The following is a 25,787-nucleotide window of genomic DNA, read 5'->3' on the forward strand; positions in this document are numbered from 1 at the left end:
CCCTTGGTGCCTACAATCCAACATAGGCAACCATAAATCGCCTTAAATGACACAGCCAAACTCTGATATGTGTCACAAAGGAAGAAGGATGGTGCCCATGTCATGGAGAAAGCCCATTAACAACCTCTATTATAAACACCAACCTAAACCAACTACAACTTCTCACAGCATGATTATTGCTTCAAAGCAATAAATATAGATATGCCTATTCAGATCAACCTTTCCATGTTATGATAAGCCATCTGTTCTCCTGTGTGTGTGTTCTTTGTTCTTTATTTCTTTGTGGAGGCATGTATTTCTGAAAGCCCCAACTCCAAGCTCTCCTCTTGCAACTTAACACAAGTTCCTTAAGAACTTATCGTTTGAGCAATTTTATTATATATTTCCTCACCTTCACCCACTCAACAAAATGGATTCCGTTGATTGATGTGAAATGGATGTTCAACTATGTATTTGTAAATGATGGAAAGACCACGGATCTCGAGTTTAAGTCATCTTTAATTATAACATATAGCAGAGCGGTACAGCAAGTTGTTAGTTCATCACTACTGCTTCCAAGACTACTTAATGTAGGAAGTGGGTGTTAATATAAAGTGGACAGTAAGGTGGGGTTAATGATGCTACATTATTCTGATTGGTTCACATGCAATAACCAATCTACAGGATTGATCACCAAATAAGTAGAGGGTTAAAAATGAGAATTTGGGAAGATTATGCTGATTTTGTTTTCTGGATAAAGCAGATTGTTTACTTCAAAACATTAGTACTGCACTAAAGAAAGGCTGATGTCATCAATGACTTCCAGTTGATTAATCTGGTTCAGGGGCTCCAGCCTGTGGTTGTAGTTGAAGAGGTGCCTTCCATTGACAGAGACTGCGTAGCAGCTTGATTGAACCATGATCTGCATCTGCCAAGAAAGAATTACAGATAAATCATAAAGGTCTTTAACTTAAAGAACATTTTCTTGAGAAAGAAAGAACTGCAGATGCTGGAATTTGGAACAAAACACAGAGTGCTGTAATAGCTGAGCAGGTCAAGCAGCATCTGTGAAGGGAACCTTTCTTCAGACTTTGAGTCCGAAGAAGGGTTCCAACCCTAAACATTGTTCGTAGACGACACCACTGCAGTTGAATGGGTGCGCGGTGCGACTCATGTCGCAGCGGCCTCTGCAGTCCGTCTGTCGTTTTTTAATTTTTGTCTCGTTTGAATGTAGTTTAAAGAGTTTTTTTTAAAACTGGGTATGTGTGTGGGGGGCGGGGGGTGGGGAAACTTTTAAAATATTTCCCCTGCACGGAGAGCCCGACCTTTTCTCTGTCGGGTCTCCGTTGTCGTTGGGGCCTAGCACCATGGAGCGGCCTCCAACCGGAACGACCTGGGGCTCCAGTCGCGGAGCTGCGGACCCACTTACCATCATGGAGCTGGCCGAGTTCGGAGCGGGAGGAGCAGTGTTGGCGCGCTGCTGCGACCCGACCCCGGATATTCGGAGGCTCCAACCGCAGGTCTGGTGGACGGTGACACCGGGAGCCCGCGGGTCCCTGCTGGGAGACCGCTTTTCGGGGCTTCCGCAACGGCGACTTCTCCCGTCCGAGTTGCGGAGTTGAAAATTACCTGGAGCGGGGCCTTACATCGCCCGGCGCGACTTTAACGGCCGTGGGACTTGTTAGTGCACGCCGGGGGCTCCAACACCTAGACCCGGAGCACGGCCTTGCATCACCCAGCGCAGTTTTAATGGCCGCGGGACACTTACCATCACCCGCCGGGGGCTTTGACTCTGACATCGGGAGGAGAATGAGGAGTGCAGGGGAGAGATAAGACTTTGCCTCCATCACAGTGAGGAGGAGATTCACTGTGACGGATGTTTGTGTAAATTGTGTTGTGTCTTGGTTCTTTTTCTTGTGTGTATGACTGCAGAAACCAAATTTCGTTTGAACCTCAATGAGGTTCAAATGACAACAAATAAATTGTATCAATTGTATCATGCATCAGTAGGCCGGATAACAAATACTGACGAGACTGAGTACAGGAAGGAGTTTGAGAACCTCGTAACCTGGTGCCTAGACAACGACCTTTCCCTCAATGTCAGCAAGACAAAGGAGGTTGTGATCGACTTCAGGAAGCAATGCGGTACACCTACATTGACGACGCCAAATTAGAAAAGGTTGAAAGCTTCAAGTTCTTAGGAGTAAATATCAACAGCAACATGCCCTGGTCCAGGCATATCGAAGCAATGACCAAGATAGCACACCAACGCCTCTACATCCTTAGAAGGCTTAGGATGTTCGGCATGTCCCCAACATCTCTAACCAGTTTCTACTGATGAGTCATAGAAAACATTTTATCAGGGTGCACCACAGCATGGTTTGGGAACAGCTACATCCGAGACCGCAAGAAATTGCAGAGAATTGTGGATGCAGCCCAGACCATTACCCAAACCAACCTCCCTTCCATTGACTCCATCTATACTTCGCACACTGCCTTGGCCAGGCCACCGGCATATTCAAGGATCAGTCTCATCCCAGTCACTCCCTCTTCAACCCTCTGCCAATGGGCAAAAGATACAGATACAGATACAAAAGATACAGAAGTGTGTAAAACGAATACCGCCAGATTCAGGAATAGTTACTTCCCAGCTGTTATCAAATAATTGAACCTTCTGATCACGAACTAGAGTGCGGTCCAGAACTACTATCTACCTCATTGGAGACCCCTCAGACTATCTTCAATCTGACTTTACTGAACTGTATTTGAATTTCACCAAATGTTATTCCCTTTATCCTGTATCTGTACACTGTGGATGGCTTGATTGTGATCATGTTTGACTGAACGTTATTGACTTCCACCACAGTGAAGAATGTTGATTCCACTGTGGTGGATGTTCATGTTATATTCTATTGTGTATTGTGCTCTTTTTGATTATGTGGTAAATCAAATTGCACTGTACCTTAATGGGCGCACTAAATGTGAAATTCAACTTGAACTTGATGTTTAGTCTTTCCGCTGACTGGGTGGCACTCAACAAAAAAAAACGAGAACATAGTGGACTGTTCACTGAGAACACAGGGGGACCTAGCAGGGGACCGCCGAGACTGTCGGGGGACCCAGTGAAGGGGCCACATGCAACCGCAAGCTTGGTTCAGATGGCACAATGGGCTAAGTGTTCGGCTGGCAACCGGAAGGTAGCTGGTTCGAATCCCGCTTGGAGTGCATACTGTCGTTGTGTCCTTGGGCAAGACACTTCACCCACCTTTGCCTGTGTGTGTCCTTGGGCAAGACACTTCACCCACCTTTGCCTGTGTGTGTGTGGATGTAATTATGTGAAGCACTTTGGGGTCAATGCAAGTTGACTAAAAATGTGCTATGTAAATAAAGACATTTAATTTAATTTAATTTGGTTCGCCACTGCAAAAAGGTAAGACTGGTCATTGAACTTTTTGTAACTTTGTTGGCATCAGAAACATGGCAACACTTTGTGAGATCTACCATATGATTTTACCAAAGTGTATGTAAAACAAATAATTTCACTGTACCTAGGTAGAGTGGCAATTAAATGTCATGGAATCATTGACTGAATCTCATTCAATTTCTGCTACTAATAACCAAAATGCCATGGTGAGATATGAAGAATGATCTCTTAGTTTAGTTCAGAGGTACAGCATGGAATCAGCCCCTCTGAGTCCATGGCAACCATCGATCACCAGTTCTATGTTATCTCACTCTCTCATCCACTTCCTACACACACACACACACACACACACGGGGCAATTTACAGATATCAATTAATCTACAAACACATAATACTTGGGATGTGGGGGGAAACCAGAGCACCCAGAGGAAACCCACAAGGTTAAAGGGATAAGGTGCAAACTCTGCATGGATAGCACCTGAGGTCGGGATAGAACCCAGATCTTCGGTGCTATGAGGCAGCAGCTCTACTAGCTGCACCAGTGTGATGCCCTTTTTATTTGTGACAATCGCACAAGGACTACCGTTTCACGTTAAATACCGTAAGGACACGGTTACCACACTCTGGATATCTTTCCCGAGCTGGAAATAGTCAACAACAGCGTAACCAGGGTAAAAGCTGCTGACTCGAGGGCAGCCGCCTAATCTACAGCATGCCTGCAAACTCCGAGCCTGGGTCCTGCCCAGGAGGATGACGTACCTCAAACGTCTGGCCAGGCACAAATGGGTGGAAGGGCAAAGCTCGCTCCTCTGTACCCCATTCCTGCTGGATTCTGCTGTTCCGCACCACAACTTTATCATTGAATCTTTGACCGATGTGCAGGGCAATGTTATCCCAGCAGTTCGCCATCAGATTAATGGAAAACCTTGAAAAAAAGAAAACATCCATGACGGTAAGTAATTTGGTTTGAGGACATTAGTAATTTGTTGCATTAGACATTTGTTCCAGGTGTCAACTGCTCTACATCGGTGAGACCAAGCGCAGGCTTGGCGATCGCTTCGCCCAACACCTCCACTCACTTCGCAATAACCAACCTGATCTCCCGGTGGCTCAGCACTTCAACTCCCCCTCCCATTCCGAATCCGACCTTTCTGTCCTGGGCCTCCTCCATGGCCAGAGTGAGTCCCACCGCAAATTGGAAGAGCAGCACCTCATATTTCGCTTGGCGAGTTTACATCCCAACATTGATCTCCAATTTCAGGTAGCCCCTGCTTTCTCCCTCCTTCCCCTCCCCTTCCCAGCTCTCCCACAGCCTACTGTCTCCGCCTCTTCCTTTCTTTTACCCGCTTCCGCCCCAACAACAGTCTGAAGACAGGTCTCGACCCAAAACGTCGCCTATTCCTCCACTCCATAGATGCTGCCTCACCCGCTGAGTTTCTCCAGCATTTTTGTCTACCTTAGTAATCCATTTGTATTTTTATAGCTTCATCATGCATTTGTGCCCTCAGTACCCCAATATTTCAAAAATGTATAGAATCACAGAGTCATAGGAGATGTTTCACAAGTCCAACCTCCGCAGTTTTGGGGACAGAGCCTTCTCCAGTGCAGCTCCCAGGCTCTGGAACTCCCTCCCCCAACTGATCCGCAATTCCGTGTCCCTCACCATCTTCCAGTCCCGCCTCAAGACCCATCTCTTCACCTCTGCCTATCCTTAGCCCCACGTCCCCGTCCCTTTTCATCTGTGCATTAATTGCCTCATACTGTGTTTTGTATTGAATTCTGTCTTTACTTTGTGTACTAGTCATGTCTCTACTATTTATTTAATTCCCCTTACATGTTTTTCCTCTACATGCTCAATTTTTGTAAGGTGTCCTTGAGACTCTTGAAAGGCGCCCATAAATAAAATTTATTATTATTATTATTATGTGTGGAGGCATGAGAGGAATTGAGAGAGGGATTGGAGGGAAGAGAGTCATACAGTGTGGGAACAGACCCTTCGGCCCAAACTGCCCACGCCAACCAACATGCCCCATCAACAAGTCCCACCTGCCTGCGTTTGGCCCATATCCCTCTAAACATATCCTATCCATGTACCTGTCCCAATGTCGCTTAAACATTGTGGCGCCATCTGGTGGTTGAGCCACTTGTGGATCGAACCCTCGTCAGAGAGGTAAAATGGTCACGTGACTGAGTTTGGCGGGCGTTTGCTAGGGAAGTTCAGAGTTCTCACTTACCATGCGTTTGTTTAACAGTTGTATTTGCCAATAAAGATCATTTTCTTCACAACTAGTGAATTACTACAAGGTTATGATAGTCCCTGTCTCAACTACCTCCTCCAGCAGCTCGTTCCATATACCCACCACCCTTTGTGTAAAAAAGCTACCCCTCAGGTCCCTGTATATAGAAGACACACAGTAATTGGCCCAGCACTGAACCCTGAGGCACACCACGAGTCACAGGCCTACATCTTTCCATGATGCCAATGTTTTCATCCAGTCAGCTAGCCTCTCCTAGAATACCATGCGATCTAACCTTCCAGAGCACCGTCCCATCTCGAACCTTGTCAAATGCCTCGCTGAAATCCACATATACAACCTACAGCTCTGCCCTCATCAATCTTTTGCTATCCATCTCCTTTTTAAACACCTCCAACAATCTAACCTTTACAACCTCCTGGGTAAAAACCTCTGGACATTCATCACCCTCTGTGAGAAGAAACTCTTACACACTTTAAATAAACTCTCATCCTGGTCACCACTTTGCAGAAAGATTTGATAGAAGAAGACAAGAAGAAGTCGATAGATGCCTCTCATAATCTCCTAACCTGCCCCTATGGGTGAGATGGTGATTATTCAGGCGGAATTATACAAGGGTTTAAAAAAGACTCAGGATTTTTGAAACCCAGACTTTATGCACGAGGTTAAACTAAGAATGTTAGTAAAACATATTCAAAGATTCAAAGTTATTTCACAGAAACGGTTTGAGCACAACCTGACGCAGACGTAACGAGATATAAACATGGGAGACACCAGTAAGACTGGAGTGCTCACATGAGAGGTTTTCTTCTTAAGGCTGGGCCACAGTTGTCTCTCACACACACACACACACACACACACACACACACACACACACACACACACACACACACACACACACACACACACACACACACACACACTCACACACACACACACACACACACACACACACACACACACACACAGGCGAACACACACACACACACACACACACACACACACACACACACACACACACACACACACACACACACACACACACACACAGGCGCACACACACACACACACACACACACACACACACACACACACACACACACACACACACACACAGGCGCACACACACACACACACACACACACACACACACACACACACTCACACACACACACACACACACACACACAGAGACACACACAGGCGCACACACACACACACACACACACACACACACACACACACACACACACACAGGCGCACACACACACACACACACACAGCTTAAAGAAAACAGAAAATGCCCGAACAACTGAAGCATCTACCAAGAGAGAGAGAGTTAATGTTTCAGGTTGAAGACACTTGTCAGAACTTACTTGGTAGCATTGGTGTTCACAGTCCCAACAATCCTTATCAGCTGCTGTGGACGGATGGCTCCGATATAGGCCTTGTACGGAACAACCTAAGGAATGACCCAAGATATCCATCACAATGAGCTCAACAGTGTGGGCAGCTGAAGTCTGTAGGGCTGGAGGAGATGACAGCAATACGGAGAGCTGGGGCGAGGGAGAGAGTTAATCACGTTGTATCATTGAGAGGGTGTGTGTGTTCATAAAGGATGTGCGATCATTCATATAAAATGTAGCGGCACAGTGGTGTGGCAGTTGGCGCTGATGCCTCTCGACACCAGAGAAAATGATTTCAATCCTGACCTTGGGAGCTGTCCGTGTGGAGTTTGCATGTTTTTTCCCTATGATTGTGTCAAAACGACATAAAGTGTGAGTTTAGGAGATGAGGACAGAAGAGGCATGAAGTGTGAAGCCAGAGGCAGGACTCTAGGTGGAAGGGAATGGAGGGAGAGGGAAAGGGAGAAATGGGGAGCATCCAAATGGGACACAGGGTTGAGAAGGGGAAAAAGGGAGCGAAGGGGGGAGGGGATTTGTAGGTTATATGTTGGCATAGAATTAAACGGGGAGGGAGAAAATGATGAGGAAACAAATAAACAATGGCAAATGTGATAGCACTTGCTCTCTCTCTCCATCCCCTCCCCCTTCCCAATTCTCCCACTAGTCCCACTGTCTCCGCCTACTTTCTTTTGTCTCACCCCTTCCCCTGACATCAGTCTAAAGAAGGGTCTCGACCTGAAACGTCACATAGAGACATAGAAACATAGAAAATAGGTGCAGGAGTAGGTCATTCGGCCCTTCGAGCCTGCACCGCCATTCAATATGATCATGGATGATCATCCAACTCAGTATCCCGTACCTACCTTCTCTCCATACCCCCTGATCCCTTTAGCCACAAGGGCCACATTTAACTCCCTCTTAAATATAGCCAATGAACTGGCCTCAACTACCTTCTGTGACAGAGAATTCCACAGATTCACCACTCTCTGTGTGAAAAATGTTTTTTCTCATCTCGGTCCTAAAGGATTTCCCCTCTATCCTTAAGCTATGACCCCTTGTCCTGGACTTCCCCGACATCGGGAACAATCTTCCTGCATCTAGCCTGTCCAACCCCTTAAGAATTTTGTAAGTTTCTATAAGATCCCTCCTCAATCTCCTAAATTCTAGCGAGTACAAGCCGAGTCTATCCAGTCTTTCTTCATATGAAAGTCCTGACATCCCAGGAATCAGTCTGGTGAACCTTCTCTGCACTCCCTCTATGGCAAGAATGTCTTTCCTCAGATTTGGAGACCAAAACTGTACGCAATACTCCAGGTGTGGTCTCACCAAGACCCTGTACAACTGCAGTAGAACCTCCCTGCTCCTATACTCAAATCCTTTTCCTTCTCTCCATAGATGCTGCCTCACTCGCTGAGTTTCTCCAGCATTTTGTGTCTACCTTTGATTTTACCAGCATCTGCAGTTCTTTCTTGAACAAATACTTACTGGATTAGACACAGTCACTGGGACAGGTGTGCTCTGTAAAACAATAACATAAAATGTTAGTACTTACTCCATGGGTTAGCACTCTACTACAACCCTTAAACAAAGCCACAAAAACTGGATACCATCACTAAGAAACACTATGAAGCAGCAAGGGATTGATTTTCCTTGGGAAATTTCAAAAAAGTATTAAGAAGGTAGACACAAAATGTTGGAGTAACTCGGCGTCTCTGGAGAGAAGGAAAGGGTGATGTTTCGGGTCGAGACCCTTCTTCAGACTGATAAGGTAATAAGAAGACGTGCCAGGCCAAGCCACGTGTGACTGTGATGTTCCTTAGTACCCATCCAGTGAACACCACTTTAGCCTGACATCCCAGGTTTCCAAATCTACCTAACACCGCACCCTGGACTCGAACCATCTCTCCCGATGCTTTCCTGCAAGCAGACAGCTGTGTTGAAGATAAAATGCCCACTGAGATCACAGGACCTGCATCAGCCGGGAAGATAAGTGATAACCCCTGCTCGAGCAGTAGCGGCGATTAACGAGATCTCATTGGCGCATCTGGTAGTAGAATTCAGTCCTGGCCTCGGGAGCTGTCTGTGTGGAGTTCTCATGTTCTCCCTGTTGGAACCAATCCCCCAGTTCTCTCCTATTTCCCGCAGACACGCGGGTAGATAGGTTACATGGTCACTGCCATTCATATGTAGGCGTGTGGTAAAACCTGGTGGGAGCTGATGAGAACATGCGGAGAATAAAACGAGATTCATGTAGTGTTAGTGCAACTGGGTGGTTGATGTCTGGTGTGGACTCTCTGGGTCAAAAGGCCTGTTTACATGCTGTATGATTCTATGGTACCTGTATACACAGGACAGTGAAGGTTCAACAACTTTCCCAGCTCTCCTTAGTAAAAGAACCAGAAGAGAGGATTAGCCAAACTAATTTGGAAATCCAACCAAGGACAAAGACAAGAGGATTTTTTACACAGAGGGTAGTGAGTGGCTGGAACTGCCAGAGCTGGTGGAAACAGATGGATATTGGCATTTAAAAGACTTTTGGATAGGGAATGGATGGACATGGATTATGTGTTGATAGATAAGAGTTGGTTCTGGTGTGTTTGACACAGACATTGTGGGCTGGAGAATCTTTTCCTTTGCTGTACTGTTCTATGCTCTACATTCCTTGTCCAAATGCAGCAAACGGGATGTGGAGTCTTGGTACTTTGCGGCACTGGACATTGTGCCTTCCCCCACAGTGGTATCCATTGTGGGGGGATGATTTTTTTGTCTGTAAGGTAATCCTGTTAGTCTTTGTCCATGATGGCTGCCGTGAAGAGAGAGTGGACGCTGGCGCGCTTTAGCTGCCGCTGCTCTCTCTTCACATTTTTGATTTTTGTTTTTGGACTGAATTCTGTTTTTAATTTGTGTTTCTGTGATGCCTTTATTATTTATTTTATTCTGATTATATGTTTATATTCCTGTTAACCTATGTAAGGTGTCCTTGAGATGTCTGAAAGGCGCCCAATAAATAAAATTTATTATTATTATTATTAGACCTTAAAACACACCATTTGTACCAAGTCTTCCCACCTTCTTGCAGTTTGTGACATTTAAGAGACTTGTAGACAGGCACGTGGATATGCAGGGAATGGAAGGATATGGATTACAAGTAGGCACATGGGATTAGTTTACTTGGCATCATGTTTAGCACAAACATTGAGGGCTGAAGGGCCTAATCTTGTGCTGTAGTATTCTATGTTCAATGTTACTCTCTGGGAAGATTGCAAGTGCAGGACCTGGTACGTTTGATGTGTGCAGGGACTGGTGGAAGTCATAATATTGATGAGGGGTTTAAAGAAGTTTGGAGCCGGGTTGGGGATGGACAAAGGGAAGACCTCAAGGTGAATGAATGCCTCAGAGTGTTGTGGGGCTGGGAGGGGTTACATTTTGGGAGTGATAAATCCCAGGAGGTGTTTGAACAGGGGGGGAGGGGCGGGAAATTCTAAAAGTAAATGTGTTGGGGGTATAGGTTCTCCAAGCACATGAATGAATTGGACTTGTCATCACTTGTGAAATCCAAGTTCAAGTTCAAGTGAGTTTATTCTCATGTGTCCCTGTGTAGGACAATGAAATTCTCGCTTTGCTTCAGCACACAGAACATAGTAGGCATTTACTACAAAACAGATAAGTGTGTCCATATACCATAATATAAATATATACACACATGAATAAATAAAGAAAAGGTTTCAGACTCTTGAAACACATGGCAGTAGTCCAGTCCAAAATCAGAAGGCAAATTAACACTATAGAGACACGCAGCTCAATAACAGGCCCTTTGGCCCACCACATCAATGCCAACCTTTTATTGCCCATCTACACTCTTCCCATTTACCTGCATTTGGACCGTATCCTATGTTGGTAATATTCTTCAACAAAGTTAGGAGTCAAAACCCAATGCATTCAAATAAAGTTCGACACAAGACCAGACACTGTTATCAGGCAATTGAACCATCCTATCAACAACTGGAGAGCAGTGCTGAGCTACTATTTACCTCATTGGAGACCCTTGGACTATCTTTAATCGGACTTTATCTTACACTCAGTTATTCCCTTTGTCCTGTATCTGTACACTGTGGATGGCTCAATTGTAAACATGTATAGTCTTTCCGCTGACTGGTTATCACGCAGCAAAAGCTTTTCACTGTAGCTCAGTACACGTAACAATAAACAAAACTAAACTCTTTATTTTCTCTGTGAGTCTTTAAAACTCTTCTTCAAAGAGCTGTGGAAGCAGATTATTTGAATATGTTTAAGACTGAGGTTGAGAGGATCTTGAGGATTGAGGTGTGGAAGGTCACCGTGAGTGGGCAAGGATGTGGGGTTGAAGTTACGAGCAGGTTGGCATTGATCTAATTTAGAGATGGGGCAGCAGGTTTGAGGGGCCAAATGGCCTACTAATTTGGATGCCAGACCATCTGGGCCTCCTATGTGCGTACTCCTGCTGTGTGAGGAGGCAGCCTGTGCAAATTTGCAACCAAACTCCCACCGTTAGCAGAGGCAGTGCTGAAGACGAGTGATGGGTCTGGTTGCCTCAGTCTCTGCCCTTCCACAATGGGCTTGGGCTCGGCAAGTAAACAGTGTGATACCCACGTCTGGTTCTTTGAAGGTGATGGCATTCACATGAACATCTCCGGAAACCTCCAGGGTGTCGACGCTCGTCATGGGCAACCTGTGCCTGTACTCCAGGAAATGCTGCCCGTCCACAGAGACCTGTGGAAGAAGAGAACATCCGTGTTACTTAGAAGAAAGCCAGACTCTGCCTGTACTGCCGGGATTAACTCACAGCCTTGGACTGACGGGAGTCAGAAGGGAGTGGTAGCCCAGGCTTACAGCCAGTGTGGAGAAGAAGCGCTAACTTCACTGCTCCGGCCTGGTGTCCCGTCAGTCCATGGCTGTAGATTAACCCGACGGGACAGGCAGAGTTGAGCTGGAGTTAGTGTTGCTTCTCCGTGCTGGCCGTGTGTATGGAGCGCTGCTCCAGTCTGACTCCCGACGTCTCTAGCCGCCCCCGGACGAGGGAGAGGCACTCGGTAGGGACGGGGATGGTCCAGTGGCGGTTCGGCAACACTTGTGGCAGCGGAGACCCTGGCTCGATCCTGGCTGTGGTCCCGGATGAGGTGCAGGTCTGTATGCATGCTGTGGCACGGTTGCCAAGAGTGTTTATCGCGAGTGACCTATGACCTGGGCATGCACAGTCAGAATACCGAACTCGCTTATTGATACATGGTGTGAAAGATACATATAACCATATAACCATATAACAATTACAGCACGGAAACAGGCCATCTTGGCCCTACAAGTCCGTGCCGAACAACTTTTTTCCCTTAGTCCCACCTGCCTGCACTCATACCATAACCCTCCATTCCCTTCTCATCCATATGCCTATCCAATTTATTTTTAAATGATACCAACGAACCTGCCGCCACCACTTCCACTGGAAGCTCATTCCACACCGCTACCACTCTCTGAGTAAAGAAGTTCCCCCTCATGTTACCCCTAAACTTCTGTCCCTTAATTCTGAAGTCATGTCCTCTTGTTTGAATCTTCCCTATTCTCAAAGGGAAAAGCTTGATCACATCAACTCTGTCTATCCCTCTCATCATTTTAAAGACCTCTATCAAGTCCCCCCTTAACCTTCTGCGCTCCAGAGAATAAAGACCTAACTTATTCAACCTATCTCTTTAACTTAGTTGTTGAAATCCAGGCAACATTCTAGTAAATCTCCTCTGTACTCTCTATTTTGTTGACATCCTTCCTATAATTGGGCGACCAAAATTGTACACCATACTCCAGATTTGGTCTCACCAATGCCTTGTACAATTTTAACAGTACAACCCAGCTTCTATACTCAATGCTCTGATTTATAAAGGCTAGCATACCGAAAGCTTTCTTTACCACCCTATCTATATGAGATTCCACCTTCAAGGAACTATGCACGGTTATTCCCAGATCCCTCTGTTCAACTGTATTCTTCAATTCCCTACCATTTATCATGTACGTCCTATTTTGATTTGTCCTGCCAAGGTGTAACACCTCACATTTATCAGCATTAAACTCCATCTGTCATCTTTCAGCCCATTTTTCCAAATGGCCTAAATCACTCTGTAGACTTTGGAAATCCTCTTCATTATCCACAACACCCCCTATCTTGGTATCATCTGCATACTTACTAATCCAATTTACCACCCCTTCATCCAGATCATTGGTGTACATGACAAACAACAAAGGACCCAACACAGATCCCTGAGGCACCCCACTAGTCACCTGCCTCCAACCCGAGAAACAGCCATCCACCATTACCCTCTGGCTTCTCCCATTCAGCCACTGCTGAATCCATCTTGCTATTCCTGCATTTATACCCAACAGTTTAACCTTCTTAACCAACCTTCCATGAGGAACCTTGTCAAAGGCCTTACTAAAGTCCATATAGACAACATCCACTGCTTTACCCTCGTCAATTTCCCTAGTAACCTCTTCAAAAAATTCAAGAAGATTAGTCAAACATGACCTTCCAGGCACAAATCCATGTTGACTGTTCCTAATCAGACCCTGTTTATCCAGATGCTTATATATATTATCTCTAAGTATCTTTTCCATTAATTTGCCCACCACTGAAGTCAAACTAACAGGTCTATAATTGCTAGGTTTACTCTTAGAACCCTTTTTAAACAATGGAACAACATGCGCAGTACGCCAATCCTCGGGGACTATTCCCGTTTCTAATGACATTTGAAATATTTCTGTCATAGCCCCGGCTATTTCTACACTAACTTCCCTCAATGTCCTAGGGTATATCCTGTCAGGACCTGGAGACTTATCCACTTTTATATTTTTCAAAAGTGTCAGTACTTCTTTTACTTTGAAACTCATAGTATCCATAACTACTCTACTCGTTTCCCTTACCTCACATAATTCAATATCCTTCTCCTTGGTGAATACCGAAGAAAAGAAATTGTTCAATATCTCCCCCATCTCTTTTGGCTCTGCAGATAGCTGTCCACTCTGTTTCTCCAATGGACCAATTTTATCCCTCGTTATCCTTTTGCTATTAATATAGCTGTAGAAACCCTTACTTCTATATGCGGTGGGACGCATCCTCAGTGATGTGACCTGGGGTCATCGGGTGTTTCGGGTCTCACAACATCAGACACCCTTGCCCAGGCGACCCAGCCGGGGTTGATCAAGCCCCGACTTGCGTCCCAGCAGCAACTGCCCACGGATCAGCCCTCTTAATCCAAAGCCACCTAGTGGCTTTCTCTGCGGCTTCGCTTGCGGAACGAATGGCCCTCTTCTTTGCCAGCCCCGTAATGCCCAACTGGTTGAGGACTTTGCAGAGTGAGTGTCCTGTAAAGCCTCTACAGCCCACCTCTATGGGCTCATAGTATGTCTCCCAGCCACTGTCCTGGCACATCTCCACCAGTTCCTGGTACTTTGCGCGTTTCCTCTCCTTAGCCTCTTCAATACGCTCTTCCCAGGGCACTGTCAGCTCCAGAACGATCAGCTATTTTGTCACTTTGGAGGTGATGATCATGTCTGGCCGGAGTGATGTTGCTGTGATGTGCTGTGGAAATTTCAGCTGTTTGCCCAGATCGATGTGCAGCTGCCAGTGAGTGCCTGTGTAGAGGAGGCCCGTCCTTGTTTTTGGTTGTGGTCGGGGCTTCTCTCCAGCTTTGACAAAAGTGATTGATTTCTTTGGGGCAGGGTGGTGTTTGCTGTTACCGATGGCAGTGGCTATGCTCTCAGCCACCACCTTGAGCACCTGGTCATGGCACCACCGATAGCGACCTTCTCCAAGAGACTTTGGGCAGCTGCCGAGGAGATGTTCTAATGATCCTCTTCCAGGGCAAAGTGGGCAGGAAGGTGTCTCGCTCTTGCCCCAGACGTGGAGGTTTTCTGGGCTTGGTAGGGCATCGTAGACAGCGTGAACAAGGAACTGGACGCGCTGGAAGCCTGCCTGCATGATGTTTGACCAGGTAATCCTGTGCTGCGGTATGCTCCCCCACCTTGTCCACGCTCCCTGCTGCCTGAGCCCCACCGTCCTGCTCACATGCTCTTCCTCCACTCCTGCTCGGACCTCTTCCTGGATTAGATGGTGTCTCTCCTTGCCCCGGGCCTTGTCTTAGGGAAGTATCCCAATCCCGCTTTGCCAGTTGCCATGACTCCCACCAATATCTTTTGCCTTAGGCGTGACTCTGCCACCTCCACTGCTTTCTCCACCCTCCATTTCCTCCCTGTTCTCAGCTCAATGCCAGCCGATGACACCTTCTGGTCACTGGAGTCCCTGTACTGCAGAGCTTCTCTTGTTCGCGCCACCATGAACTCTTCCGTGAGGCCACTGAATGGGAGCTGCAAGATGTTACTGGTCCCATACAGTGCAGCACTGTTGAGGCTGCGGAGAAGGCCAAGCCACCTGTGGAGAAAGCCGCTAATCCTCCTTTTGAGGGACTCAACTGTGGTCAATGGAACAATGGAAATAAGTGTAAGAAATATCTCTAAACAAATTATATTAATGAGGGTTTGCCCAGAGAGCTTGCGTAGACCCAATGGGCTGAATGGCCTATTTTTCATCTGTAAGTATGGTATCGAGTTATAAAGTCATATAGCAAGGTAAAATGCCCTTTGGCCCAACTTGGCAAAGATGCCCATCAACATTAGCCCCGTGTTGATGGTGATGATCTAAATGTTCAAAAGTACTGAGGTCCCATGTTATTTTAGCTGCTCCACCTATTATACTTGTGTTTGGCATAATTGTATTCATGTGTAGTATTATCGAATTTGATGGAACAACACACAAACAAAACATTTTCACTGTATCTCTGTGCATGTGACGATAATAATAAAACTAAACTTAATCCATTGGCCCGCTCTAGGTTACAGTTTTTCAGGCCAAGGTTAGGGTGCGACTATAACTGTGGAGCCAGCTTACATACCTGGAAATGATCATTGCATGTTTTAATGATGAGTTCAAAGTATGATCTGGCTTTGACGGGAACCTGGTGCTTTATCTCTTCAGTTCCCCAATTGGCATTCTCCAGCGTGTTGCAGACCACGGTGGATTCATCGTAACGCATGTTGAAGTGAAAAGCAATGTCCGAATGTTTGGAGTTGCTGCACACAAAGGCCACTTCGAATCTGCAAAGCAAAGTTCAATCAATCAGCTTCTCTGAGACGCTCATAACTCCCACACAGCTTTGGTCACCAGCAATAGCTCTGGCTGGGATGTGGAACTGTTTCCCAAAGGCAGACTGCCATTTGAAGAATGTACCTATATCTAATACAGTTATTGAAGGGAGGTCATTTGGAAGCTTCCCTTTCAGGGGCAGCACGGTGGCGCAGCGGTAGAGTTGCTGCCTTACAGCGCCGGATACCTGGATTTGATCCTGACTACGGGTGCTGGCTGTACGGAGTTTGCATGTTCTCCCTGTGCCCAGCGTGCGTTTCTCCGAGATCTTTGGTTTCCTCCCACTCTCCAGGTTTGTAGGTTAATTTGCCTGATATAAATGTGAATTGTCCCTAGTGTGTGTAGGATAGTGCTAATGTGCGTGGATCGCTGGTCGGTGCCGACTCGATGGGCCGAAGGGTTCCGTGCTGTACTTTGGATCCGAATTTGTACAAACAGGTACTTTGGATCCGTCTTCGCTAAGGAGGACACAAACAATCTCCCTGATGTACTAGTGGCCAGGGGATCTGGGGTGATGGAGGAACTGAAAGAAATGCATATTAGGCAGGAAATGGTGTTGGGTAGACTGATGGGACTGAAGACTGATAAATCCCCAAGGCCTGATGGTCTGCATCCCAAGGTACTTAAGGAGGTAACACTGGAAATCGTGGACGCATTGGTGATCATTTTCCAATGTTCTATAAATTCAGGATCAGTTCCTGTCGATTGGAGGGTAGCTAATTTTATCCCACTTTTTTTAAATGGCGGGAGAGAGAAAACAGGGAATTATAGACCAGTTAGCCTGACATCGGGGGTAGGGAAGATGCTGGAGTCAATTATAAAAGATTAAATAGCGGCATATTTGGATAGCAGTAGCAGGATGACTAATCTTCTGGAATTTTTTGAGGATGTAACTAGGAAAATGGACAAGGGAGAGCCAGTGGATGTAGTGTACCTGGACTTTCAGAAAGCATTTAATAAGGTCCCACATAGGAGATTAGTGGGCAAAATTAGAGCACATGGTATTGGGGGTTGTGTGCTGATATGGACAGAAAATTGGTTGGCAGACAGGAAACAAAGAGTAGGGATTAACGGGCCCCTTTCAGAATGGGAGGAAGTGACTACTGGGGTACCGCAAGGTTCGGTGCTGGGACCACAGCTATTTACAATATATATTAGTGATCTAGATGAAGGGATTAAAGGTAACATTAGCAAATTAGCAGATGATACAAAGCTAGGTGGCAGTGTGAACTGTGAAGAGGATGCTATGAGGATGCAGGGTGACTTGGACAGGTTGGGTGAGTGAGCAGATGCATGGCAGATGCAGTTTAATGTGGATAAATGTGAGGTTATCCACTTTGGTGGCAAAAACAGGAAGGCAGATTATTACCTAAATGGTGTCAAGTTTAGAAAAGGGGAAGTACAACAGGATCTGGGGGTCCTTGTTCATCAGTCACTGAAAGTAAGTATGCAGGTGCAGCAGGCAGTGATGAAAGCGAATGGCATTTTGGCCTTCAAAACAAGAGGAGTGGAGTATAGGAGCAAAGAGGTCCTTCTGCAGTTGTACGGGGCCCTAGTGAGACCACACGTGGAGTATTGAGTGCAGTTTCTGGCTCCATATTTGAGGAAGGACATTCTTGCTATTGAGGGAGTTCACCAGGTTACTTCCCGGGATGGCGGGACTGTCATATGTTGATAGAATGGAGATGCTGGGCTTGTATACTCTGGAATTTAGAAGGATGAGAGGAAATCTTATTGAAACATATAAGATTATTAAGGGTTTGGATAGGCAGGAAACATGTTCCCGTTGTTGGGGGTGCCCAGAACCAGGGGCCACATTTTAAGAATAAGAGGTAAGCCATTTAGAATGGAGATTGGGAAAAACATTTTCACACAGAGAGTTGTGAGTCTGTGGAATTCTCTGCCTCAGAAGGTGGTCTAGGCAGGTTCTCTGGATGCTTTCATGAGAGAGTTAGATAAAGCTCTTAAAGATAGTGGAGTCAGGGGATATGGGGAGAAGGCAGGAACGGGTTACTGATTGTGGATGATCAGCCATGATCACATTGAATGGTGGTGTTGGCTCGAAGGGCCGAATGGCCTACTCCAGCACCTATTGTCTATTATATATTGTCTATTATCTATTGTCTATTGTATCTCTAAACTATAAACTAAACCTGTATCTACCTGTCAGTTAAAATGACACAAAGTAATGGAGTAACAGCGGGTCAGGCAGCTTCTCTGGAGAACATGGCTTAGTGATATTTTGGGTCAAGACCCTTCTACAGACTGATTGTGTGTGTGGGGGAGGGGGAAGAAAGCTCGGAGTGAGAAAGGACAGGATATAGCGTGGCAGGTAATAGGTGAACACAGGTGAAGGAGGGTATTAATAGACTGATTGTTCCATAAAGACCAAAGATGAGAAAAAAGGATGGTGTGAAACAAGAGGATTGAAGAGTTGCGAATTGTGGAGCCAGAGGAAGGAATATAGGTGGAAGGGGAGTGGTGGGAAGAAATAGGCACACGTCAGCTTGGAGAAAATGGATAAGTTGCTGTTGCTCCTTTAGCAAAGAAGATGTCAAATGGTGTGGGAGGTGTCAAAGCTAGGGAAACTAGAAAAATGTAATATAGAATCCTTCCAGGAATGTTGGTGGGAGAAGGTGTCACACTCTTTACCAAACTGCTAACTATGTTACCTCACAGCTTTTTCTGGCACTTGTCCTTGAATTATCACCACCTTCCCATCCTGAAGTCCGCCCGATATTCTCCCAATAAAGGGGATTATCTGAAAGAGGAACAAATATACTTAGAATAATAAAAGTCTCATTTTATCCCAAAGAGTCAGTGTTTACAGAAGCATTTCTCAACCTTTTTACCCTTGCGGAACCCCTGAAATAATTTTCATGTCTCAGGGAACCTGGGCCCGCCGCCATTTTGAAATCGCCATTTTGACACGCGTCACAATGGCGATCTCTGGCATCACAACGGGGATTCATCAGCCACGCCTGCGTAGTTGGGGGAGGGTTGCTGGGTTGGGATCGGCATTTTAACATCCAGCGTTCTGTATAGGTGATTGCTACTGGGGGAATATTGTGTTGGGGGAAGGGGACCCATCGGGTCCACGCTTGGTCTAGTTCAGGGGTGTCAAACTCATTTTCGGTCACTGGTCGGATTGGGCAAAATGTGACTTCATGCTGGGCCGGATCAGTTGCGCACGCATGAACGCATGCTCCCACAGCTTTCGTTGCCTCCTCTACTCTCTCTACACCAATGACGGTACCTCCACAGACTCCTCTGCCGAGCTTCTCAAGTTTGCGGACGACACAACCCTGATTGGACTGATCCAGGATGGGGAGGAATTTGCCTACAGACAGGAAGTGTCACAGCTGGCGTCCTAGTGCCATCGCAACAACCTAGAGCTCAGTGCTCTTAAGACAGTGGAATTGATTGCAGACTTTAGGAGAGTTCCCGCTCCCCTCAACCCACTCACCATCAACAACACCACAGTCACATCTGTGGAGTCTTTTTTCTTAGGAACCATCATATCCAAGGACCTTAAGTAGGGGGCTACCATCGACTCCACAGCCAAAAAGGCAGCTGAGGAAGCACAATCTGCCACGGGCAATGATGGTCCAATTCTACATGGGCATCGTAGAGTCTGTCCTCACCTTCTCCATCGTGGTTTGGTTTGGCTCAGCCACCAAGCACGACACCTAGAGGCTGCAGCGAATTGTCCGATCAGTGAGAATGTTATTGGCTGCAACCTTCCCTCCATTGACGAACTGTACACTGCAAGGGCCAGGAAGTGAGCAGGCAAGAATATCTCTGACCCCTCTCACCCTGGCCACAAACTCTTTGAATCACTTCCCTCTGGAAGGCGACTCCGGACTGTCAAAGCTGCCACAGCCAGACATAAAAACAGTTTTAATCCACAAGTAGTAGCTCTACTCAACAGCCAAAAATCTGTAGCCTCCTTTTGTTCTGGTATTTTGTTTGGTTCACATGTTTGATCAATGGTGTTCTATTATTAATGTGAGTATGTTATGTGTCATTCGTAACTGTCACTGTATGTCATGTTGTTACTTGTGGGCGGAGCACCAAGGCAAATTCCTTGTATGTGAATACTTGGCCAATAAACTTATTTATTCATTCATTCATTCATTTTTCAACCTGCTCTCATGGGTCGCAGTCTCTGCTATAACAACAAGGTATTTCACTTGACAAATTTTGTTTTTTATGAAGATTGCTTAGCAAGCATTACTTTTATGATTGGTAATAACTTAGTACTAGGCTACAAGAAAGTTGTGATGAGAGAGAGAAAAAACAATGCTATTTTGGCTAAGATTGCTTTGGGAGCCACACCCTTTCCATTAATAAACCATTTGAAATCGAACATTTCTCGAATGCCTCAGAGGGCGGTAGAGGCAGGTTCTCTGAATTCACAGATTCACCACTCTCTTTTATACAGAGAGTGGTGAATCTGTGGAATTCTCTGCCACAGAAGGCAGTTGAGGCCAGTTCATTGGCTATACTTAAGAGGGAGTTAGATGTGGCCCTTGTGGCTAAAGGAATCACGGGGTATGGAGAGAAGGCAGGTATGGGATACTGAGTTGGATGATCAGCCATGATCATATTGAATGGCGGTGCAGGCTCGAAGGGCCGAATGGCCTACTCCTGCACCTATTGTCTATTAGCAGACACAAATGTAAACCTAATAAAACAAATTGTTGTTTCTCGGAGGGTCCTGGCCCCTATGTAAAAAAGGTTACCAACCCCTGGACTAAACGGAACCCTTGATCCTGTCCCACCAGCCTTTGCATTCATTGATATTTTATTCACAATATTAGGATTTGCTGAATACCAAAGATCATAGCATTTTGTGTCTACCTTTGATTTAAACCAGCATTTGTAGTTCTTTCCCGCACAATCTAATAAGTTGTATGGTGGCTGAATAAAATCAGCCTTAAGTTATACATCAATTGTTAATCTAGCTCAAAACAAATTTTTGTTTGTTGAATACTTCATTTAGATAACCCCACTATTACAGACAGATCTCATTCCACTCTCTGGCTATTGGGAAGACCAAACCCATTTTTTTTTGCAAAACAATTCCATAGACATGAAAAAATATTAATGAACAATCCAAAAGTAGAGCAACTGGAATCTTCATATTGCTATTATTTTACCAAATACCACACAAATCATCCTTTTTTTCTCAGCTGCAGGTGATCATTTTGATATTCCTGCCTAGTTTTACTTTGAGCCATTTAGGAAGAAGCTCCAGAAAATCCTGCACCCACTCACCTCTGCATTGTCGTTTCTTGAAGAGGTTTTAACATTTTCCTTTGAAGGGTGCATACAAGCAGTTGTGAACAATGGGATTCGATGAATTATAGAGTGCAAGTTTAATACAAAAATCAATTCAAACACAGGACATGAGCCATTTAAAATATATTTTTAAACTTTCTTTTTAAAAGAAAATGAACAAAATGATGAATTTGGTAGATGAGCTACATCACACACACAAACTGTTCCCACGCAACGCTGATTACACTGCGAGAGGCATAACTGAAGTCGGGTCGGGTTACTGAAATGGCGGAAGTTACGCTCCGTTGCGTACTACACGTCAGTCCATTGGATTTCGCAGGAGTGAACCATCTTGCTCCGCTCTATGATCTTTGGTTGGCAACCCTACTCGAGTTCCAGCACATGGCAGCCCAACCGCACAGGCAAATGGCTCCTTCCTCATTAACTGCTGTCCCCTTTGGTGCTGTTTTACTCACCACAGTTCCATAGGAAGATTGCATATCATCCTCTCACACTCCCCAGCCTCTATCACTTGCCCCAATCCTTCTCACTCTCCCAATTTCTCCCACTCACTCTCATACTCCCCAGACCCTCCTATTCTCCCCAGTCCATTTCCCAAACCCTCTCATGCTTCCTCACATTTCTCTCGCTCTCCCCACTCCCTCTCAATCTTCCCCAGCTTTCTCTGTTCCTCACTCCCTTAATTTGTTCCCCCTTACCTCATTTCTCACATCCTATGTTCCTCTCACACTCTTCCCCCTCACTATCTTTCACTCCCTCCCTCGCTCCTACTCCCTGCATTCCCCAGCTCTCCCACACTTCTCCAATAACCCAGAACCTCATCCAAACCCTCATCCCCATTTGAGCCTTTGACTCAATATCCTAAAAAGTGGGAGAAACAATGAAATAATCATCGCGGACATTGTCAGGGAAAACAACCAATGAACAAAACAACGACAGGGTCCGACAGGGTGGGATTGCTGTTTCATACCGGGTTATAGATGGGCAGCTGTTTCATCATCTTGCTGGCTCTCGTCTTCCTTCTTTCTGCTCTGGGGACTCCGGGACACGGATTGAACTTATGAGTATTGTGTAGTATCTCTTATATAGTACAGCAGGAGAAAAAAACGTGGGGTGGGAACATCCCCGGAACTAACATGTTAATTTCCTCCAGTATTTTATGTTTTGCTTAAAGTTCAACCTCTGCAGATTGAATGGAATTTTTTTATGGCAGATACAATCTATTCGTGGAAGTCAGAGATTACTTGACAATGATTCCAAAGAACTTGTTTTGTTCTCATTACCATCTGTGCCACTCAGATCTTATTTTTTCAGCACGCCTTATATTCTTAACTTCTACAAAGTTTTATAGATGCTCCATGTAAAAGCAAACTATTGGGTTGAGGTTTCATCCTCACCTTGGATGCCTTCTGTGTGGAGTTTGCACGTTCTACCAGTGCCCACATGGGTTTTCTCCGAGTGCTCTGGTTTCCACCCACATACAGGGTTACAGGGTTTCCTTTATCGTCATTCAGACCGAAGTCTGAACGAAATTTCGTGCCTGCAGTTATACATACAATACAATTTAAAAAAAAGCAATAAACACATATTAACATCCACCACAGTGAGTCCACCTAGCACCTCCTCACTGTGATGGAGGCAAAAGTCTTAGGTCTGCAGTCTCTTCCCTCCTCTTCTCCTCCTAAAGATGTGCAGGTTGTGCAATATTGAAGGTTGATTGCCTGCTGTAAATTGCCCCTAGTGTGTTGAAGGTGGACAAATCATCCTCTACGATAATCCTCAATACTGGTGCTCGGCAAGGGTGCGTTCTCAGCTCCCTTCTCTCAATGCCTGCAAGACAAAGGAGTTAGTGACAGACTTCAGGAAACAAAGTGGTACGCATGCCCCGGTATACATTCACAGCTCCTAAATAGAGGTGGTTGAAAACTTCAACACACAACTTTTCACACAGAGAGTGGTGGATCTCTGGAATTCTCTGCCACAGAAGGTAGTTGAGGCCAGTTCATTGGCTATATATAAGAGGGAGTTAGATGTGGCCCTTGTGGCTAAACGGATCAGGGGGTATGGAGAGAAGGCAGGTACGGGATACTGAGTTGGATGATCAGCCATGATCATATTGAATGGCGGTGCAGGCTCGAAGGGCCGAATGGCCTACTCCTGCACCTATTTTCTATGTTTCTATGTTTCTAAGTTAAAACACATAAACACCTCTACTTCCTCATAAGGTTTAGGAGGTTTGGTGTGTACCCAACACCTCTCATCAATGTCTACAGATGTGCTGTCTAAAGCATTTTATTGGGATGTATGGTTTGGGAATGGGGCCGCAAAAAAATTGCAGAGAATTGTGGACGCAGCCCAGACCATCAACCAAACCAACCTCCCTTCCATTGACTCCATCTACACTTCACACTGCCTCGGCAAGGCCAGCATCGTAATCAAGGACGAGTCTCAACCATTCCCTTTACTCCCCTCTCCCATCAGGCAAGAAGCACAGATGTGTGAAAACGCACACCTCCAGATTCAGGGACAGTTTCTTCCCAGATGTTATCAGGCAACTGAACCATCCGATCAACAACTAGAGAGCGGTCCTTAGCTACTACCTACCTCATTGGAGATCCTCGGACTATCTTAAACGTCAATCCCTTTATCATGTATCTGTACATTGTGGACGGCTTGATTGCAATCATGTATAGTCTTTCATGTAGGAAGGAACTGCAGATGCTGGTTTAAACCAAAAATAGATACAAAGTGCTGGAGTAACTCAGCGTCTCTGGAGAGAAGAAAAGGGTGCAGTTTCAGGACGAGACCCTTCCTCAGACTTAGATGTGTTGAGTCTGAACAAAGGTCTCGACCCGAAACGTCACCCATTCCTTCTCTCCAGAGATGCTGCACATCCCGCTGAGTTACTCCAGCTTTTTGTGTCTACGTATAGTCTTTCCGTTGTCTGGTTAGCACACAACAAAAAGCTTTTCACTGTATCGGCCTACTATCACCTCAAAAACATAGCAAGATTAAGAGGACTCATGTCAGCTCAAGACTTAGAAAAACTTGTACATGCCTTTATTAATAGTAGGCTAGATTATTGCAACGGTCTCCTTGCAGGTCTTCCAAAAAAAACTGTCAGGCAGCTACAGCTTGTTCAGAACGCTGTTGCTAGAGTTCTAACAAAGACCAAAAAATTTGAGCATATTACACCAATTCTTAAATCCTTACATTGGCTCCCTGTATGTCAGAGAATTGATTTTAAAATCCTGCTGCTCACCTATAAATCACTACATGGTTTAGGGCCAAAGTATATCACTGACATGCTTCCACTATATAAGCCTTCTAGACCGCTAAGATCTTCTGAAACCAATCTGCTAGTGATTCCCAGAGTAAATACAAAACATGGGAAAGCAGGATTTAGTTACTATGCAACAAATAGCTGGAATAAACTTCCTGAAGATTTAAGACTTGCCTCAACTTTGACCACTTTTAAAACAAGACTGAAAACTTTTATGTTTACTTTAGCTTTCAGCTAAATCTTAACTACATTGCACTTTTAACTTTTGCACTTTTTATAATGCATTTTTAATTTTGTTTTTCTTTTCTTTTAGTTCTTCTATTTTATTTCATTTTATTATTTCATTTATTGTATGACATGTTTTTATGTGAAGCACTTTGAGTCTGCCTCGTGTATGAAATGTGCTATATAAATAAAGTTGCCTTGCCTTGCCTTGCCTTGCCTTCCTCCCATAGACAATAGACAATAGTCCATAACCTGCTTGGGTTTTGGAGGAAGTGATTGAAACTGCAACAATTGCCACCCTGACCAAAGTTTTGCGCATGAAGGAACTGAATGCAAGTTACTGACAAGATGAAACTGGGAGAGAGATCGCGTGGTAATTGTTCGATGACGTTGAGCTTGGCGGTGGTAAGGCCTTCAACATTGAGCTGCAGTACCGCTAAACCTCGATAGTTGGCGGCATTTAACGGCGTCGCCTGGCCTGGGGGGGCATGACTTTTAGCGGTCTGCAGACGCGGTAAAGACATTGGTTTCGCTTTGTGGGCTTATGAGCCTGTAAACTACTCGTGGAGGAGGCCGCGGAGAGGCTGTCTTTGTCTCCTCTGAGGTAACGAGTCATCCTTTACGATAATCCAGTTACTCATCACCCTATGTGTAAAATAACTTGCCCCCACACATCTTCTTTCCCTTACCA

The 25,787-nt window shown here is 45.4% G+C and overlaps 1 protein-coding gene across 1 annotated transcript; it reads right to left on the minus strand.

Annotated features, from left to right (window-relative positions):
- Positions 1–605: 605 nt before the first annotated feature.
- On the minus strand, positions 606–22,636 carry LOC116967784 (galectin-9-like). Its single transcript, XM_033014393.1, has 8 exons — positions 22,559–22,636; positions 18,957–19,045; positions 16,034–16,235; positions 11,694–11,813; positions 8,550–8,582; positions 7,035–7,120; positions 4,163–4,328; positions 606–907 (listed from the first exon to the last, which is right to left on the minus strand). Exons 1-8 carry the CDS (start codon positions 22,586–22,588, stop codon positions 761–763), a joined length of 873 nt encoding a protein of 290 aa, XP_032870284.1. The 5' UTR covers positions 22,589–22,636; the 3' UTR covers positions 606–760.
- Positions 22,637–25,787: the final 3,151 nt, after the last annotated feature.

This window comes from Amblyraja radiata, chromosome 41 (genome assembly GCF_010909765.2).
Source record: "Amblyraja radiata isolate CabotCenter1 chromosome 41, sAmbRad1.1.pri, whole genome shotgun sequence".
NCBI lineage: Eukaryota > Metazoa > Chordata > Chondrichthyes > Rajiformes > Rajidae > Amblyraja > Amblyraja radiata.

What these genes read in the sequence shown, in the direction of transcription:
- LOC116967784 (XM_033014393.1), bottom strand. Translation starts at nt 22,588, where the DNA reads ATGATGAAACAGCTGCCCATCTATAACCCG. An exon ending in CATGCAATGATCATTTCCAG is followed by an intron (nt 11,814 to 16,033) that starts GTATGTAAGCTG and finishes CTTCTTCCACAG; the next exon opens with GTCTCTGTGGACGGGCAGCA. An exon ending in TCACCTTCAAAGAACCAGAC is followed by an intron (nt 8,583 to 11,693) that starts GTGGGTATCACA and finishes ATTGTTTTACAG; the next exon opens with AGCACACCTGTCCCAGTGAC.